Here is a 21061-nt window from a genome sequence, read left to right on the forward strand (position 1 = left end):
GTCTTCCTCTCCTGCGCCGTCCTTCCACTCTCCCAAATGTGATGTCCTTCTCCAAGGACCAGTCCCTCCTTGCAACATGCCCAAAGTATGTCAGACGAAGCTTCAGAATCCTTGACTCCAGGGAACATTCTGGCTTCACCCTCTTCAGGACAAACCTGTTTGTTCTCCTAGCAGTCCATGGTATATTCAACACTCTTCTCCAGCACCACAGCTCAAAGGCATCAATTCTCTTTCTATCATCCCTATTCACTGTCCAACTCTCCAATGCATAGCATGTAATTGCAAAGACTATAGCCTGGATCAGGCGCACCTTATTCTCCAGCCTGACATCATTGCATTTCAGTACTCTTGAGAGGTCCCCCAAAGCTGAGTTTCCCAATGCAATTTGTAATCATTTATTCCATCCAGAGATTCCTGGGAAGCCTGCAGAGATAGGAAGAACACTCGTTGGTATGCGAATTGACACCTTGATTAAGGTGGAGAGTTGGTCTCTTCACTGGAGGGATCAACCCTCTTTTTCTTTGTGTGGCTGCAGACTCTCCCTGCTGTAGGGTCAAGGTCAGAGCTTTCCCTCATTCCTGTCCAACTAGCTTGGTGGCCTTTTCTGCATCTTAGTCTGCTGGGAGGCTGGGGCAGGGACCCATGTCCTCATTTCACTTTTAATACAGAAACTACTAAGTGGGTGTCAGGGTTGTATAATTTCTCTGTACCTGTGCAATCAGTATGCTGAACAAATCATCTGAGAGGCTTGTCTTTATGAAGAAGAATGTGGCATCACGATTGGAGGCAAACTAATCCAAATTCTCTGTTATGCAGATGACATGAAGTGAGGAGGACTTGAAATGATTGCTACAGAAGATCAACAACTACAGCCTTCAGCATGGATTGTGTCTTCAAGAAGACAAAAATCCTTTCCACCGGTCAGTAGGCAACATTGTGATGGACGGAGAAGAGATTGAAACTGTCAACCATTTCATTTTTCTTGTATTCACAATCAACACCCTTGGTACAAGTAGTCAAAAATCTAAAGACATGTTGCATTGGGAAAATATGCTGTCAAGGACCTCTTGAAAATGCTAAAGAGCAACAATGTCTGTTTAAAAACTAAGGCACACCTTATTCAAGCCATAATCTTTTCAATTACTTATGATGCATCTGAAAGTTGGACAGTAAATAAGGGTGATGAAAGCACTGATGCCTTAGTGCTGTGATGTTTGAGAAGAGTTCTGAATATCCTATGGAATACCAAGAGAATGAATACATCTGACTTGGAGAAAGTACAACCTGGGGTGCTCTTAGAGGAAAGGATGGTGAAACTTCATCTCACGTACCTTGGCTATGTTGTTAGAAGGGGTCAGTCCTTGGAAAAAGATATGGTTGGAAAGGTGGAGGGTTAGTGAAAGAGAGGAAGAGATCAACAAGATGAATTGACACAAGGACTGTAATAATGGCCTCAAGTATAACAGAGACGAGGAAGATGGCACAGGATAGGCAGGGCTCAGAGGGTCGTTAGGAGTCATGATTGGCTTGATGGCACTCAGGACAGTAAAATGGTGCTGAACAGGTTTCACTGGAGCTTCTAAACCAAGGCAGACTGAGAAGAAAGGGCTGGCGATCTCCTTCTGAAAAATCAGTCAGTAAAACCCTAAGGATCACAGTGGCCTGTCTGCATCCAGTCATGGGAATGGCACCAGACGCATTGTGCATGGAGTCACTGCATGTCAAGGCCAGCTCGTGGAAACTGACAGCAGCGCCTAGACCTCACTTATGCAGTTACTCAGTCGTGAGAACAGAGAACACATTGTATTCACCCTGCATGTGCGGAGGGAGACCTGGTCTGTTTGTTGCTCCCCTTGACTTTCTTTCAAGGCAGGGAGAGTGGCTGAACCCTCCCCACTGTCTCTCAGCACCTGGACTGGTACCTGGCAGGCTGCAGGTGCACAGTAAATACCTGAAGGAGGAATAAGAGCAAGTGAGCAGGCAAAGGTGCGGGCAGCAAGACTTGTTATTATGACGGAAGAAGCACCACTTGGGGAATCAGGACATGGCCCCCACCTTGGTAACATTCGCCGGGTGACCTCAACATGCCCACTGTTATCTGGCCTTAGAATCCCCTGTGTGCAGGGAGAGCCCTTGAGCCCCAGCCTGCCCTGCAGTGTGACACATGGTGTACTGGGCTTCTGAAGCTGGAACTCAGAAGAGTTCATCACACATCTCAGTGGGGCACGATCCAAAGGAAAATGCTTCCTTTCATGTCCCCCTTTGTGTCTTTTTCTTCCCCTGGGGTGTCAAAAGGCCACTGTCTTCCTTTCTACCAAATAGACAAAGTGGTTTATGTTGGTGTGGCTCATCATTGCACCTTGCAGAATCCCCCTACACACTTCCTAAAGCACATAAGACATGTACACCCCTTCCCCACTGTGGGAGGGTACCAAGAATATCATCCACAAAGAATGCAAAAGGTCCTTACAAAGACAGAAGAAAAATAAAAGACCAAAACGGATGTCAGAAGAGACTGTGAATATTGCACTAAAAAGCTGAGAAGCCAAAGCAAAAGGAAGAAATCAAGAATTTAAGGAGCTGAATAAAACCTTTCAAGGGTCAGCATGGGAAGACAAAGCAAAGTATTATAATGAAGTGAGCAAAGAGCTGGAGTCTGAAAATCAAAAGGGCCGTACTCGCTCAGCATTTCTTAAGCTGAAGGAACTGAAGAACAAATTCAAGCCTCAAGTTGAAATACATAAGGATGCCATGGGTAGAATATTGAATGATCCAGGAAGTATTAAAAGAAGGTGGAAGGAGTACACAATCATTGTACTAAAACAAATTGTTTGACACAGAAGAATTTCAAGAAATAACATATGATCAAGAGGTAATGGTGATGAAGGAGGAAGTTGATGTTGCTCTGGAAGACTTGGCAAAAAATAAAACCCCAGGAATTGATGGAATACCAATTGACATATTTCAACAGATAGATGCTGCTCTGGATGTGCTCAATCAGCTGTGCCAAAAATTCTGGAGGACAACTACCTGGCTAACTGACTGGATGGGATCCATGTTTATTCCCATTCCAAAAAAACGTAACCTGACAGAGTGTGGAAATCATCGTACAATATCACCTGTATCACACACAGTCAAGATTCTCCTGAAGATTATCCAGAAATGACTAGAACAGTACATTGACAGAGAACTACCAGAAATACAAGCTGGGTTTATAAGAGTCTGTGGCACTAAAGACATTACCACCAATGTCAGATGGATTTTGGCAGAAAGCAAAGAGTACCAGAGGGACGTCTATCTATTTGTGTTTCATGGACTATGCAAAGGCATTTGACTATGTGGATCACAACAAATTGTGGTTAACTTTTAGAAGAATGGAAATCCCAGAACACTTGATTGTACTTATGCTCTTGGACAAGGTAGAAGTCCTCAGAATAGATCAGAGAAACACAAAATCAAGAGTGAGTGCTTCAAATATGCATCCTGTCTCCATACCTTTTCTATCTGTATACAGAACAGGTCATTCAGAAGGCTGGGCTTTAAAGAGGAGAAATGTGGCATCAGGATTGAATGAAGATTCCAACAACTTGGGATATGCAAATGACACAACCTTGCTTGCTGAAACTGAGGAGGACCTGAAGAGCTTGCTGCAGAAGGTCAAGGACTGTAGGGGAAGCTCAACATCAAGAAGATAAAGTTTCTTATCAGTAGGCCAATTGGCAGCGCCATGATAGATGGAGATTGAGGTTGTTAACAGTTTCTCGGCTCCACAATCAACATTCTTGGCACCAGCAATCAGGAAATCAAAAGACAAATGTCATCAGGCAAATCTGCTGTCAAGGACTTCTCCAGAGTACTGAGAAGCAACTATGTCACTCTAGAGACTAAGGTGTGCATGATCCAGGTCATGGTCTTAGCAATTGCTAGCTGTGCATCAGAGAGTTAGACAATGACTAAGAATGACAGAAGAATAATTGATGCCTTTGAATTGTGGTGCTGAAGAAGAGTCTTGAACATACCATGGACTGCCAAAAAAACACAAGTAGATCTGTCTTGGAGAGGGTGAAACCAAGTTTCTCCTTGAAGGCTAGGATTTTGAGGCTCCATCTCACATACTTTGGGCATGTGGCCAGGAGGGACTGATCCTTGGAGAAGGACATCATGCTTGGAAGGGTAGAGGGACAGTGCAGGAGAGGAAGACCCTATATGAGATGGATTGATACAGCAATTGGGGCAATAGGGTTAGATGTGTCGGAATCAGTGAGACTGGCTCAGGACAGGGCAGGCATCAGAACTGTTGTATATAAGGTTGCTATGAGTCTCAGGTGACTCGACAGCACATAACAACAGTTATACAGACATTTGGAAATGGGGTAGCCTTAGGACACGTGCTCTTAATGTATGTTTAATGACTAGGCCTTATTAAAAGCAAGGGGCCCAGGGAGTTATGCAATTAGGCATTCTTTAATCCATGTGCCCAGAGGGCCTGTGTCCACACAGGTCCTCTTAGAGTGGTGACAGTCACCATACCTTCAGCATGGACACATTATCCTACATCATCTGGGAGCCTCAAACCTCATCATGTGAGCTTGAGGCACCTGGTAGAATAAAGAATCCGATCTTCCCTCCCCCAACTCCCAATTCTCAGACTCAGCCTTTCCTTGTGGGAAGGAGGAGCAACTACCATAATCATTCTAATGATGACAACAATAATAGGCACTTAAGGCAATCATGGGTTTTATCCAACGGACACAGTATGCTTGCCTAAAAAGTGTTTAGTCAAATGCTGTGGCAAGTGGAGGAGGAGAAGGAGGAGCGAGATGGCTAAGAGGCTCCATTGGTAGGAGTGAGAACGAAGCCAGCATTCCAACTTTCGGAGCTTCCTCACTTAGGACAAGTCCAAATACTACAAGGACACCCCCCTAATGCCGTCTTTCTCTTTTCTTTCTGCACCTAGCATGATCTACACGCTTGTGAGTTCTTAAAGACCACAGGTGTCACTGGAGGACAGAACCGGGAAGCCGTGGCTGAGACCTGCTGGTTGGAGGAGGACCCAGAGTGAGAATGAGGGAGAAGACCCAGCTGTAATGAACCAAGTGGAGATGGCCAGCCTGCAGGCTGCGTTGACTGTGTCGTCGCCCTGTCCCATAGTCCTCAGCGTTCCCAAGCCCACTCCTGGGTTGTGTATCCCTGCCTAGCATGGGGTGGGCAGTGGTGGGAAAACAAATGCTCAACCTCTCCACAGTGGAAACTGCTACTTCCTGAATTCACATCCTCAGACGTCGAGCTCCCTGTAGGCTCACCCTGCACCCTCAACTATGGGAACAGAGGTTCAGGGGCTAGAAGATGCTGGTACAAGAATGGAATGTCCCACACCCAGGGCCTAAGCCTGTCCCCCAATCCAGTACCTCAGCAAAGACGATGTTGCTTCCAAACCAAGCCCACGCCCGTCACATCACTGACTGGGAGGTGTGCACGCTAGCTGTCAGCTGCACCCACCCTGTGTTTCTGTTCACATTCTGCTTTTTGAGAGCCAGGCCTAGTGACAACCATGAGCTTGGCTGCAGCAGTAGGCTGGTAATGACTTATGACCAGAGTCACAGGGTGAGCTGGGGAGGGGTGTCAGGGGAAAAATATTTAAAAAGTATTTGCAGCATCTTCATGTCATTAGTCCTCCCCTCCCCGACATGTATATTCTTCTGTTGCCACTCCAGACTGTCACAGAGACATTTCATGCAGCTGTCAACACCAGTCAAAACAACCTCTTTTTAAGACACTTAGACAGTTCTGAGTGCAGAACTTTCCTTTAGTGCAGCCGCTCTGTGCCATGGGCATCTGGAGCCAGGAAGTGAGACAACGTAATTAGAACGTCATTTTATGACGCGGCATCATTTCTGTGTTTCACTTCAATATAAGCTGATTTGAAATTTTCCATTTGTCATTCTCCTCTCTCTGGGTGGGAGATAGCATTATGGGTTGTAAATAATGAGAAGGCAGAGGGTTTTATTATGTTTAAATCAGGCACAGTGATTTTGACCTTACTGTCCAGACTTCCCAGCTCTGAGGTTTGACATGCACAGGCTATTTATACACCTTCCAAGCCTGTGAGTCAGCCAGGTTTATGAATGGTGTTTGTGTAACGTGGAATGTGCTATGTTTAAAATGCTGCTACAGCTTGTCTGTCTCATCTAGCCACCGACTTGTTTAAACCCCGTTTCAGGCTAGATTTGTATCCATATGGGTTGGTAAACTGGTAGGTAAAGAAAGCAGATTTCCAGAAAGTCATTTTGCTCCTGAGAATTGCACTGAAAACAGAAATGCAGATTTAGGTTTTGAGACAGAAGATGAGAGGCTAGGTAATTGGAGGACGTATTGTGGAAAGAACGTTGCCCTGCTAGTCAATACTGCTCTCCTGACAGTCTCTCTTGTTGATTGTTGTCATTGTTAGGTGCCAATGAGTACAACTCATAGTGACCCCATGAACAACAGACCTGAACCCTGTCCTGGCCTGTGCCATCCTCGTCATCTTTGACATACTTGAGCCCACTGCTGCAGTCATTCTGTCAGTTGAGCTCATAGAGGGCCGCCTTCTCCTGCGCTGACCCTTCAGGTTTCCAGGCATGATGTCTCTCTCTAACAAATGGCCTCTCCTAACAACATGCCTCTGAGGAGCACTCTGGCTGTACTTTTCCCATGACATACTTGTTTCCTTGGCAGTCCATGCAGCTCCTTTCAAAGGCATTCATTCTTGTGGGAAGGGGGAGTGAAGCCAAGAGCTGCTCTGCCTGGCTGGTTTTTGGCTTCTTTCTAAGAGAACTCATCACTTTTATCCAGAGAAAAGGCCTGAGTTCCAGACCACAGAAGCACATTCAACCCCATAGCCATCTTGCAAATTCAAGAGAGTTGAGAGAGTAACTGGCTCATGTTACTTCCCACCATGGGGCTGCTTTTGTTTGTTTTTATACTTTAACTCCTCCCAAAAGATAGGGAGTTGCATACACTAGGTCACATGTACACAAAGATTGTGAAGCAAGGGGGAAGACACAGAAGTACCAACTCCCTGAGCTACTCATGTTCAATCCATCATCCTTTTTTCCCTTCTTAGTTCTAATCGACCGAGTTACACATTTTGCAGAGGTCCTGATAGAACATCCGGCTGCTGACCCAGGGTCTGCTCCATAGGAGGACAGTGTGCCAGTCTCTGCTTCCATGCAATTTCTAGCCTTGGCAGTTCTGCTCCATCCTGGGGTCACTGTGAATCACAGTTGGTATCATTTTTGGGGGGACGATTTTACAGATTACCTTCATATACACTTTCTCAGTTGACCCTCCTCAGAATCTTGTGAAACCAATACTATTATTTGTCCCACTTTAGTGGGAAGGAGATATGCTGTCAACTCAAAGGCATATGGTTCAAATCCACCAGTTTCTCTATGGAAGAAAGATGGACAATCTCCTCCCATGCGATTTATGGCCTATGAAAACCCATTGGAGGGTCAGCTATGGGTCACTTCCCACTTGATGGACATAACAACAGCAAAGGATGAATTTGAGGCTCTGAGATGGTAAGTGGTGCATAAATGTTGCACTGTCAATCCAAAGATCAGTAGTTCAAATCCATCATCTGTCATGTGGCAGACAGGTGGGCACTCTCTTCTTGTAAAGATCATCATCCTTGGAAGCCAGTGGAGGGTGGTTGTAAGTCTGAGTCACCTGGACTGCAGTGGGTTTCCGTATTTGTAATCATATTGGGGCTGCAGGCTTGCCTTTGAGTCCAAGACTTTTTTTTTTAATTTATTTTTCATTTCAATGAACATCTACAGAGATTTTGGAATTCCATTCGTTCATTGTTTTTGATTTTAAAACATGTTACAGATTTCATTGTGTCCCCCGCAAAATAAGTATTATAAACCTTTATCCCTGTACCTATGATGTAATCCCACTTGGGAAGAGAAATTTTTGTTGCATGTTGGTGGACAGTGCACCTCAAGCATGTCACTTTGCAGATACAGAAGAAGCTGATCGATCAGGCCCAGGAGAAGGCAGACATGAGAGACTGAAAACAAGGAGGCATTCAGGCTATATGTCCAGGAGCTCCAGGTTGACCAGCCAGAGAAGGCGAGCCAAGTTTTTTCTCTCAGCCAATGGAAAGTTTTCCCATTGAATTGGTGCCTTGAATGTAAACTTCTAGCCTCCTGATCTGTAAGAAAATAAATTTCTGTTCATTAAAGTCACCTCCTTGTAATACTTCTGTTACAATAGCACTGAACAACCAAGATACAAACCTCATGCCTTTTTTATTGATCCTAATAAATGGAAAAGTAGCTCAGTCCTGTTCAAGTTTGATTAATAGTAGACTTTTTTTTTTTTGAGAAAAGGTTTTAAAAATGGAACTTGAGTGGACAGGTTTGGGCAGCCTGATTTTTTTTTTCTTTGAGTGCTTTCCTCAGAGGTGTTTTCTTGTGGAGGCTCTTCTGTAAGGTGACCTTTTAAAAGTTTTAAATGCTGGAACTGCTCATAGGTAGCCCTTAACTTTATTAGAGAGAAATCCAGGTATTTTCCTCCCAAGATTTAGGCCTTGAAAATGACCTCAAGAGTACGCTGGGAGTTTGAGCTAGTTTTCAATTCCTGGGAAGAGAATCCAGGTGAGGGGAGGAGCAGTAACTACAGCATATGGCGCTTCCGCTGTGGGGAGGCCTGTACACGCATGATCTCAGCTGGCCTCAGGGATCCAATAAAGCAGCTCAGATGCACTGAAAAAAAGTAAAAGAACAACAATCCAACAACCTTCCAGTTGCCTCTGAGCATTTCCCACTCAGGTGATCCCGAGTGTCTTAGCCTAAAACTGCAGGCACCCCATGGAGTTTTCAAACCTATGTCTTAGAAAACAAGTCACAGTCTTTCAGAGTTCCCTTGAATGGTTTGAGCATAAAACCTCTCAGGTTGTTGCCTATTGTTTAACCATTCACAGAATCCAAAGCCTCTGCCCCCACCCCAAGGTGATGAACCCCCAGAACTAGAGCCCAGTGCTGACAAATAATCCATGTTATAAATGGGTATTATTTTCTGTGTCTTATGAACTTTTTCTGGTGCTTATAACCACATCTTGGAAGCAAAGATAATAAAACTTCTTCTCACACACTTTGCGCATGTTGCAAGGAGAGGCTATTCCTCGGAGTGGAACATCATGCATGAAGGAGAGGAAGACCCACAGCTGGGTGAGTTGACACAGTGTCTGCAGCAGTGGGCTGCACTGTGCTGGATTGTGAGGATGGCACAGGCTAGGACAGGGTTCAGTTCTGTTGTTGACAGGGTTGCTGTGAGTCATATTCTACAATACCTAATGACAACCGTGCCTGGAGATAGCAATGGTCTCAGTGTAGTGAGGGCTTCATTCTGAGAAGGGAGTCATGCGTAGACATCACAGCACACAGAGGAATGCAAAGCTATACTACAACTTCGGCCCAGGCTTGCCTATTTTCACATGGTTTTGCCTGCTTCAATTCCCCCACCCCCCTCCCCCACTCATGGTTTTAGAGAAATGACCAAAAAAGAGGAGGGAGGATGAAGTAGAAGAAGGCATCCTGGGTAAACCTTCATATGAACCTCGCCCAAGGAGTGAGGTTGTCAGGGAATCACAGACATCTGGGGGTACTGAATGGACTCTCATCCTATAGGCCCTGCAGTGTGGTGTGGCTGTTCTGAAGGGCAGATGTGGTCCAGAGGTTAAGTGAGCTCTTATGGCCTAGTGGTAAAGAGTCATTCTGCTAACCCAAAGGCACATGGTTCAAATTCACCTGCAGCTCTGTGAGAGGAAGATAAGTAATCTCTTCCTATGTAATTTACTGTCTCTGAAAACACGCCAGACGGTTAGCTATGAGCTGATTCCAACTTTATGGTACATCATCAACTCTAATAGCAGGGAGAATAATAGCACCTAAGCATTGCCTTGTAGAGAAGATCAAATGAGTTGGTATTTGTAAAGAACTTAGAATGAGGAAAAGAGTGAAGATCCGAGAGGCCAGCTACCTTTCCATCACCGTTCATCGTCCTGTACTATTTTGGATACCCACTCAACCAGTGTCATTTAACTGTGTCATTTTCCCTGGGAGCTCTGAGGGCTTACTGATAAGAAACTGCACCACTAGTCCAAAGTCATGTGGTTCAAACCAGCTACTCTGCCGGAGAAAGATGGGCAGTCTCCTCCCCTGTGGTGTACTGCCTCTGAAAAACTGCCTCTGGAGGGTCAGCTGTGGGTCAGTTCTGACTCAACGGTACATAACAACAACAACAACAACAACAGGTTTTTTCATCAGTAATGCTAACTGCCTGGAGCCGGTCACCTACCCTGGGTGCAGTGTGGAGTGCCTCACCTACATCATCTCGTTTAGCCCCTCAGCAGCCTATCACCACCTCCGTTTTGTAGTTAGAATTTCTGACACTGGCTGACAGAGGGTAAGCAAATGATTCCAGCTGCTTGTAAGGCATGGTGAAGCTTAGACAGTGGCTTGGTGGGGCCACGGGTAAAACGCTCAACTCATAACAAAAAGGCCGACCCAACCCAGCATCTCCAAGGGCCATGAGTCATCTGTGAAGAAACGGTTTCAGAAGACCCTTTCAGGGGTTCTTAAGTGTAAGTCAAAACTAACTCTGTGCCACCAGAAAACATCAACAGAGGAGTGTAGATGTAGAACCAGGCCTTATTGTCTCCAGAGCTTTAACCTTTGCTTTCCTGAGAGGTGATACAGTTCAGAGAGAACAGTGGGAGGTGAGAAAGGAATGAAGGAGCAAGAGTGGAAGGCTGCCCCAGGAGGGTGGCTCTGCTGGCTTCAGGCAGCTCCCCAAAAGCAGCTGAGTGTGACTGAAATGTGGATTTGGGCTCTGTGGCCTGCGGTGCAAATTCCTTAACTTTCCCAAGGTTCTGTAAAATGGGCACAAAGATGCTTTCCTTTGAGTGCTGTGATAATTAAGGAAAAGCATGTCCATGGAGCTCAAGGCAGAGGCCTTGGCAGAGCCTAGCCCTCGGGGTTCTCTTCACTCCCCTGTCTTCCTAGAACTGGAGCGAGGATGACTGGAATAAAGCAGGTCAAAGCTTCTCATAGCACACAGAGCATTCCATGAACGCTAGCTTCCTCTTTTTCCTCCCCCAAACCTGGTCTGTGACATGGGAAGGAGCTCAGCCCTCTTAAGATCCCCTTTGCCACCTATTTTTAGGCTTGGTAACTGCACCAGCATTAACTAAAGCTGTCATCCTTAGGACGGCTCTGTTCTCCACCTAACAGATGAATATAGCCCTGTCCCATCACTTTTCCAGTCCTTGAGCTTGGGGGCCCCTGGGCTCCATGGTGGTCTCTGGCCAGTGACTCTCTTGGCCACACCTATGGAGACTTCAGAGTCCCCCCCACCCCCGGGGGGCCAGCAAAGGACTTCCACCCCTCTCAGGGCCTGCTATCCTGCTGTGCTCCTGAGGTCAGGCTGGAGTCACTGCAGTGTTTGCTGGGGCTTCTCAGTACCTGCCTGAGTCTGCCTCTTCTGGGCAGAGGAGATGCATTGATGTTCATGATTCAAACCTACCAGCTGTTACAAAGGAGAGAGTAGGCAATCTCCTCTTGATTTACAGCCTCTGAAAACCTTCTGGTAGGTCAATCATGAGTCTGTTCTGACTTGGCAGCACCTAACAACTGCTATGTAGAGAGATGATAATTCTCTGCATAGTGGAAGCTAAGAAAAGGTTGAGAGTTTGAATCTACCCAGAGGCACCTTAGGGAAAAAAAGCCTGCAGACTTATTTCCAGCAAGTCAGTCATTAAGGTACCCGTGAAGCATAGTTCATCTCTGACACACAAGGGGTCCCCACTCAACAGAGCAGACTCCATAGCAACAGATGTAGAGATCTCAGTTGACCATCTGAAGTAAACATGGTCACATGAGGTCAGCAAGGCACAATCCTGAACAGCCTGCTTCCTGTGGCCCTTCTCCCCCACCCCCTGGGCTGTCTGGTGACAGCCCTCCTCCCGGGGCTCCTCCCTCCATGACCCCTCCACCCCCTCTGCTACAGTGTCACTCTGTCCATGTGGCAAAAGGTGGAAGGCCCTGGCATCCTAAGGCCTGGGTATGGGCCTTTGCCCCACTTGTTCTCTGTGATCCAGATCCAAAACAAGGCCAAAGCAGCTGCCAAATGGCATTTTCAGGCCTTGGTCTTGTCCACTCTGTGACCACTTCTGCTCCTGTTCTAAGCAGTCCAGATAGCTCTGTTTGCCTAGGAAGTGTCCTCTTGCCTTGTGACCTTGACCTCTTGTCTGCCATGTTTTCTCCCTTTTCAGCTAGTGGTGTGCCCCAGCCTGCTTATCCAGCCTTGGGAGAACCAGTTGCTCGTTTTTAAAGTATTTTTATTGTAATTTTAGTGAAAGTTTACAGAAAGGCTGGGTTTTCATTCCCTCACTGTCACACATTGTTCTCCCTCTCCCTCCTGCCCCACTTTTTAGCGCAGCTCTTGTTCCAGATTGTTCATCCTTTAACATGTAACGCCTAATCCTACATTTCTTCAGGCAGTCCTTCCCCTCTTGCAGCGTGTAGAGAGCTTTGCTAAACAGTTACCCACAGGGCCATCCTGAGTGCTTCTGCCAACAGGAGGTCAGTGGTTAGATCTGCCAGCTGCTCCATTCCCTTCCTGTAAAGCTTTACAACTTTAGAAATGCACTGGAGGATCTCTACCAGTCAGAACCGACTCTTATGGTACTAGATTTGGTTTCGTCTGTTACTAAACATTTCATTGTCTAAAATTGCTGTGTGAGAGTTGGAACCGAACTATAGCTGATCCTTCCAGTGGGTTTTCAGAGGCAGTTAATCACATGGGAGGAGACTGGCCTTCCTTCTCCTGTGGAGCAGCTGGTGAATTCCAAACATGTGCTTTTGAGAATGCAGTGCAGCTGCTTAACATTAGGCCACCAGAGAATGAAACAGACTATTAAAAAACAAGCGCCCTAAGTCCACCACTGTTGAGTCAATTCACACTCGTGTTGACCTTCTATTAGGTTTCCAAGGCTATAAAGCTGGAAAAGGGAGCAGACTGCCTCAGCTTTCTCCCTGGGAGAAAGCTGTATTTGAACCACTGGCCTTTCATTTAAGTAACCCCACACATACCCTACTGTGCCACTAAGGCTGCATCGAAACAATGGTAACATATAGTTAAAATTCCCCACACTCCTAGTTGTTTGCCGCATTGACTGCTTTCAGGTGGTTTCTATTAAAATGATGGCGTGCCAATGCACATCACCTCCCCTCTTTCAGCTCAAGAATGCTCATCAGTGACTTGACCTTAGTCAAGTTGGGAGTCACATTACAGAAATTGTCAAAAGTTACAAACCAGGCCCGCTGTCTGCCTCTGCCCCTCAAAGGGCTTTGTTAAGCATTTGGCAGCACACGCTGGCCCAGCCAGGCACACCCTGGGGACCAGTGACCAGAGTGCAGTTAGAAAACCGGTGCTACCAGGGGCCATGTCACCACCTCGACTGCAATTGCAGTGGGGGCATTGTGTGTGAGGACACTGGGTCCATCCAAAGTTCAGGATCCTAACAATGGGCCAGTCTTTCATCCCATCGCTCTGGCACCAGTGTGCTGCCACTTACGCTCCTGGCAAGCCTAGAAAGTACATTTTGCCTTTTTAGGCACTTTTAGAAGGAGCTCTGGTGGAGTGGTTGATAGATGCCATTTGGTCAAGTACGAGTGACATGACCCTGTCAACAGCAGATGTGAACCCTCCTGTCCTGTGCCGTCCTCACCATCTATCTGCGATGTACTTGACCCACTGCTGCAGTCACTGTGTCAACCCATCTTGTCGAGAGTCTTCCTCTCTTTTGCTGATCCTCCAACTTTCCAAGCACGATGTTCTTCTCTAAGGACTGACCTCTCTTAACAACATGCCCACGTGAGATGAAATTTCACCACCCTTGCTTTAAGGAGCACCAAGATCAATTTACTATTTCTGACAGCAAATTAAGCTGCTAATCTGAAGACCACGCTTCTCTGTTGGTTCAGATCTGCCAATGGCTTCTCGGAAGAGAGATAATCATTCTCCACCCATGCAATTTGCAGCCTCAGAAGCCCAGTGGAGGATTCCTGTGAGTTGGTCCTGACTTGATGGCAGTGAAAAGAGTTATAGGACTTAGCTTAGGCTTGGAGACAAACCCTGCTGGGCATGAAAATACTTGTCCTTTGATGCAGTCCTGTTATTATATTCCCTCCACTCCCCCAAGGGCTTCATTATTCCTTTATGAGAAGCCCTTTCCTAGGCTGTTAGGTCATAAGGGTGCTCTTGTGGTTTAGTGGTAAGGAGCTGTCAACCCAAAGGTAAACAATTTGGATCCACCAGCTCCGTGGGAGAGAGATGGGCTGTCTTCTTCCATGCTGTCTACAACCTCTAACAACCCACTGGGGGTCAGCCATGAGCCAGCTCTGACTTGACAGTACAAAATAAACAGCCAAGGTCATTGTACAATTGGATCCATGCCTTTTGTCTGGATTCCAGGGTCAATATAGTAGACTGCTATTACTTACCAATAGAGATGGTCATAATGACCACTAGGATGGTGTGTGTGAAGCACCTAGTCCTGTGCCTCATTGAATAACTGTTTATACCTTTGCTTTTCTCTGCTCAGCTTCCCAGGCTGACACAGTACGGAGCCCCAGCTACTAATTTTTATTTTTCCATTGGTGAGCTGAATTGAGAAGTTTGAAGTTGAAGCAGCTTTATAAACTCTGTGAGGTGCATAAAAACCTTCCCTTGAGATGAAAACTACCCTGCAGACAAGATGTTTTTTCCAATAGAGAGCTGATAAACTAGACAGTCAAAGGATGGCTCAGAGCCCTGAGCTCTGAGGGACTTTTAAAATCAACAGCTCTGTGGTTAAGTAATAGTTCATGATTGAATTAAAACGAATATGCCCTAAATCTAGCACTGGCCTAGTGATACTACTGGTAAAGTAGAGAAATTATTTAGCACTTGAGGGAGTGAAGCAGCAAACATTTCTAGCCATGACTTCTAGATAAAAAAAAAAAACCAAACAACCAATTAGAAATGGAGTTATATCTTGTTTGCCAGTCACAGTATCTGCTAATATCTGGGATCCTGGGAAAGCCAGACAGGAGTTTTTCAGGTTTACAATGTGGGGAATCCATGCCAGACCCTGACATTCAATGACAGTTGGCTGGTAATACATCAAGGGAACTAAACACAAGGAACCAAGGAATGAAGGCTGATGGTTCAAGGTTAACCTGGAAGGTAGAAGTGATCCTGAGTGGAACACGTTAAGGCTGTGCAATTACCTCTGTCCTAGTCAAACTTTACTCTGGGTATGTTGTTTTGAGTGGCCATTCCTTGGAGATGGAAATCATGCTTGGAAAGGTGGAGAGTCTGTGTAAGAAAGAAGACCCTCTGTTGCAATGGGCTCAACTTTGTCAAGGATAGTGAAGATGGCACAGGATAGAACAGGGTTCAGACCTCATTACAGGCTCTGTATGAGTCACAGTTAACTTGATGGCACATAACGTCAATAACCTCTATCAGTAACTTACATATAAAGACAACAGATCAACTTAAGATGACATAGAGCCAAAAAGGATTCACCTGGGACAAAAAGAGAGCATTTTATAAGAGTCTATGGCAAGTGGACCTGCTCTAGGCTTTTCACGTCACCACATCCTCTGCACATCACCTGACCTTGCTCCAGAGAGGCCAGATCGCTGGGGGCAGGTGTCAGGCTGCCAAATGGGAGCATAATCTGAGGGGTTTATAGTTGACCATGGGGTCCAGGCATGCTTATGAGCTGTGAGGAATCCTAAACTGAATAATCTGGTGCCATTTTGATATAGTTTCCATCTGGGAGGCATGTTGCTAATTAAGTGATCAATAAACATATAATTTAATGTACCCTGGTCTTGAAATATGGAGTTCTGGTGGCTTAGTGGTCAGGACCTATGTTGCTGACCCAAGACTTTTTTTTTTGTGATTAAAAAAAAATTCTACTAGTTTATTTACAAAATTTGAATGCATTGTTTTTAAGAACAAATTTTTCCCTAATCCTGCCTGCATCAATTTGTACAACCCCATGATTAATCCCCCCTACAGCACTGGTCTGTGTGCATTGCTGTACAGAGGTAACTCGTGGTTGCTGTGATGCTGAACCTGGGACACTGATGTGCCAAACGTGGTAATGGTTACACACGGTGGACAGTGTTTGCTGTAGCTTCCCGACTGAAACAAGCCTAGAAACAGGAGCGGCATCCACTTCTGAAATGTCTTGCCTCCGGAAACTCTATGTGATCAGGCCTTTTGTTCATAGGGTCACTATGAGTCATCTATGACTCGACGGCACCTAACAACAACAACAACAACAACAACAACCCCTTGCACATTCTTATCCCTCTGCTTCCACCCTCTCTCACCCCTCTTGGATCCTTATACTTATTCTATAATAATGGTTTTATACAATATTTATCCTTGTGGAACTGAGTTAGTTCACTCAGCATAATGCTCTCCAGTCCCTCCCAAGTTAGGTAATAATTTACAAAATCATTGTTCCTGTGTGCTGCATAGTATTCCATTGTGTGAATGTACCATAACTTCCTAATCCACTTGTTTGTGGTTGTGTTTCCATGTTATTGCAATGATGAATAATGCTGCTATGAACATTGGTGTACAAATTTTTGTTTGTGCCTCAGTTTTTGTTTTCTCAGGGTATATTCCATCCAAGTAGTGGCATAGCTGGGTCATAAGGGATTTCTATGTTCAGCATTTTGAGGAAGCGTCAAACTGTCTTCCAGAATGGTAGTATCATTTTACAATCTCACCAACAGTTTATGAGAGTTCCTTTCTCACCACATCCTATCCAACATTTATTACTTCCTATCCTGTTAAACTTTGCCACTATTACTGGAGTGAGATGGTACCTCATGGTGGTTTTGATTTGCGTCTTTCTTATTGCCAGTGATATTGAGCATTTCTTCATGTGTCTGTTTGCCCTTTGAAAATTGCCATCTATGAAAATTCTTTCCATGACTTTTGCCCATTTTGTAATTGAGTTGTCAGTCTTCTTGTGGCAGCCCCAGAGTATTCTGTAAACTTTTGTTATAAGACTCTTGTTTGAGATGGTATTACCAAATGTTTGTTCCAAGTCTGTTGGTTTTATTTTCACTCTGTTAGAAAAAGGTTTCAATGCACACATGGATTTAATCTTTAGAAGGTCCCCAAGGCTCGTGATTCAAATCCACCAGCTGCTCCTTGAGAGGAAGAGTGACAATCTCCTTCCTTGTCATTTACTACCTCTGAAAACCTCTAGGGATAAGAGCCTTGCTTAGAATCTTGATTCCTTCACTCTGTGGTCAAGTTTCTTCACTTTCCTAGTTCTCTACAGTGAGATGGAAGCACTAATGCACACTTTCTCATATTTAATGTGAACAGTAAATATGATTATGTTCATGAAATAAATGTGTTGTTTCTCTAAGGTGTCATAAAAGTTTGTTTTCTGACTCATCGTCAACCCTGTGTGACAAAGCAGAATTGCCCCTCAGGGTTCTCTGGTTGTGACTGTTACAGAAGCAGATAATCAGGTCTTTTACTGGGTGAATTTGAACTGCCAATCTTTCAGTGAGCAGCCAAGCACTTAATTATTGCACTGCTGGGAGTCTTTGAAGTCAATTTGTAATATGAAAAAAAATCAATTTACGTACAGATAAGGGGAGGTCATTGCTACTATAGTCACAGAAGGAGATGATTTCTCTTCTTCTCCAAGGATTTGGAGAGAACACAGCTGGATTTGTGTTGTTAGATGGAGAAGATAAAGTAATTATATTTAAGAACAAGAAGGAAATAAATCTCTAATGCAAGACTGTTTCTCTTCCTAGGAGGTTGTCATACCCTCAGTGTGGTGGGTGTCCCAGGCCTCCATAAAAGCTGGTAACTGGTGGGGAGGAGAGGGCATATTTTTGATAGTGCAATTCCTGTCTCCAAGCAGTTTTTTGCTTGGTTTCTAAAAGCATGAAAGTTTTATCAATTTTGACAACGTTTGCCTGATAAAGAGACTTCTTATGGAGTTAATGACAATAAGTCAACTTAATTTTTTCAGCAATTTTTCAGTATAGCAACATTAAACTATTTCCAAATTTATACATTTTTATTTATATAAAATTATTTTCATTGAAGTAATTTGCTTTCTGCCCAAGTCTTATGACAATAATCGAATCTATTGGTCTGATTTTTTTATTCTTATTTAAATACTCCATAATTGTGAGACTTTGGCCCACTAATTTTACCAAGTATAGGCATTTCAGGTAAAATTTTGCAATGCGATATACTTCTGACAATGTTGTCAATCAGTTTTGTCATTTGTTGTTGCAGCCAATGGAACTTCCATTTGGGGATGTACGTATTGTTGTTGCTGTTGTTACATGCTGTCGAGTCACTTGTGACTCATAGTGACCCTATGTATGACAGCCATAAACTTTGTTCTGTCCTGTGCCAATTGCACTGTCTCTGATACACCCATCCCGATTACCCCAGTCACTGAATCAATGCACCTCATAGAGGGCCTTCCTCTCCTGCGCTGTCCCTCTACCCCTCTCCAAGGACCTGTCCCTCCTTATAGCATGTCAAAAGTATGTTAGATGAAGCCTCAGAATCCTTGCCTCCAAGGAGCAGCCCAGTTTAACCCTCTCCAGGATGAATCTATTTGTTTTCTTAGCAGTCCATGGTATCCTCAATACTTTTCTCCAACATCACAGCTCAAAGGCATCAATTCTCCTTCCATCCTCCATAGTCATTGTCCAGCTCTCTAATGCATCATAACAAGTGATTGCAAAGACCATGGCCTGTGTCAGAAGCACCTTAGTCTCTAGAGAGACATCATTGCTCTTCAGTACTTTGTATTTAGTCCTATAAAAAAAAGTTGCCCCAACAGAGTGGAAATTATCGAACAGTATAACTAATAATCACACACAAGCAAAATCCTGCTGAAGATTATCCAAAAACGACTGGAACAGCACATCAGCACAGAATTGCCAGAAGTGCAAGCTGGGTTAAAAGAGACCATGGCGCTAAGGACATTATAGCCAATGTTAGATGAATCTTGGCTGAAAGCAGAGAGTACCAGAGGAATGTCTATCTGTGTTTCAGTGACTCTGGAAAGGCATTTGACTGTGTGGATTACAGCAAATTGTGAATAACCTTGAGAAGAATGGGGGTCTCAAAATACTTAATTGTGCTTATGTGAAAACTATACTTGGACAAGGAACCAGTAGTCAGAACAGAGCAGGGAATCACTGCATAGTTCAGGATCAGGAAAGGTGTGCATCAGGGATGCACCTTCTCAATCTATATGCATAACAGATCATTCAGGAGGCTGGACTTTATGAGGAGGAAAGTGGCATCATGACTGGAGGAAAACTCATTAACAACCCATGTTATGAAAATAGCATAACTTTACTTGCTAAACTGAGGAGGGACATAATGGATTTGCTGAAGAAGGTCAAGAACTCTAGTCTTCAATATGGATTGAAGCTCAACATCAAGAAAACAAAGATCCAGGCTGGCGGCCGGGACGGCGGTGCTGCAGCGTCGCCGAGCCCAGCCTGCACCCCTCGTCCCGCCGCGTCCCGCCATGGCCGGCCTCAACTCTCTGGAGGCGGTGAAGCGCAAGATCCAGGCCCTGCAGCAGCAGGCTGACGAGGCCGAGGACCGCGCGCAAGGCCTGCAGCGCGAGCTGGACGGCGAACGCGAGCGGAGAGAGAAAGCTGAAGGTGATGTGGCAGCTCTCAACCGACGCATCCAGCTGGTGGAGGAGGAGCTGGACAGGGCTCAGGAGCGCCTGGCCACAGCCCTGCAGAAGCTGGAGGAGGCAGAGAAGGCTGCTGATGAGAGTGAGAGAGGCATGAAGGTGATAGAGAACCGGGCCATGAAGGACGAAGAGAAGATGGAGATCCAAGAGATGCAGCTCAAAGAGGCCAAGCACATCGCCGAGGAGGTGACCGCAAATACGAGGAGGTAGCTCGTAAGCTGGTCATCCTGGAGGGCGAGCTGGAGAGAGCGGAGGAGCGTGCCGAGGTGTCTGAACTAAAATGTGGCGACCTGGAGGAAGAACTCAAGAATGTCACAAACAATCTGAAATCACTCGAGGCAGCCTCAGAAAAGTATTCTGAAAAGGAGGATAAATATGAAGAAGAAATTAAACTTGTGTCAGACAAGCTGAAAGAGGCTGAAACCCATGCTGAGTTTGCAGAGAGAACGGTTGCAAAACTGGAAAAGACCCTTGATGACCTGGAAGAGAAACTTGCCCAGGCCAAAGAAGAGAACGTGGACTTACATCAGACACTGGATCAGACGCTAAATGAACTTAACTGTATATGAACAAAGCAGAAGAGTTTTGTTCCAACAGAAAATGCCAGGGCTCTGTGTCTTTCTCTTCTTTTTTAAGAAGTTTCTTTTGTTATTGCGTCTTCTTTTTTGCTGGAAATGGCAAGCGAATTATGAACACATGACCAAATATTTTGTATCAGAGAAGCTTTGAGCACCAGTTAAATCTGCTTCTTTCCCTTCCCCCCCCCTCCCCGAAATGATACCAGCTTTTGGTTTTTTCCGGCTCTATTTTTACCTTGAAGTTGCATTTACTCCTGAGATAGGCAGGGCGTTTCATACTGAGCATATACTCTCTTCAGAGGAGGGGCATTTAGTTCCTGGGAGAATAGGCGACTCCACCCTTGTTAAGAGCACAGACTCGAATATCTAGTTATGAATTGATTTAAAAGGTTTGAAAAACAAAGCCTTCTGGACCACAGTGGGTCACAGTACAGGAGACAAGAGACCAACACATTGATCTGGGCAGGGATTTTCCACGGAGAGTAAGTGAGAAAGGACTGAAGTGGCAAGTCATAAGCCACAGGCAGATAAGCTTAATCACCTTGGCCCTTCCCCGCACTCCACCGGGCAGAGCAAACATCCTCTGAGCAGTCAGCAGGAGACTGCCTGGGACGGTCATGCTACTCCAGACGCCTTCTGGAAGATGCTTGATGCT

General features: G+C 45.2%; 1 protein-coding gene and 1 pseudogene across 1 annotated transcript in view; both read left to right on the forward strand.

Annotated features, from left to right (window-relative positions):
* Nucleotides 1–4985, forward strand: part of LOC102845520 (protein cornichon homolog 3-like) — a 252274-nt gene extending 247289 nt beyond the window's left edge. The window contains exon 6 of the mRNA XM_006898051.1: nucleotides 4958–4985. Within this exon, the coding sequence (XP_006898113.1) occupies nucleotides 4958–4985 (28 nt within the window). The remainder of the gene's footprint in view (nucleotides 1–4957) is intronic.
* Nucleotides 4986–19651: 14666 nt separating this feature from the next.
* LOC102845923 lies at nucleotides 19652–20397 on the forward strand (annotated as a pseudogene).
* The last annotated feature ends 664 nt before the right edge of the window (nucleotides 20398–21061 follow it).

This window comes from Elephantulus edwardii, unplaced genomic scaffold, assembly GCF_000299155.1.
Source record: "Elephantulus edwardii isolate Elephantulus edwardi_28Jun2011 unplaced genomic scaffold, EleEdw1.0 scaffold00218, whole genome shotgun sequence".
NCBI classification, from domain to species: domain Eukaryota; kingdom Metazoa; phylum Chordata; class Mammalia; order Macroscelidea; family Macroscelididae; genus Elephantulus; species Elephantulus edwardii.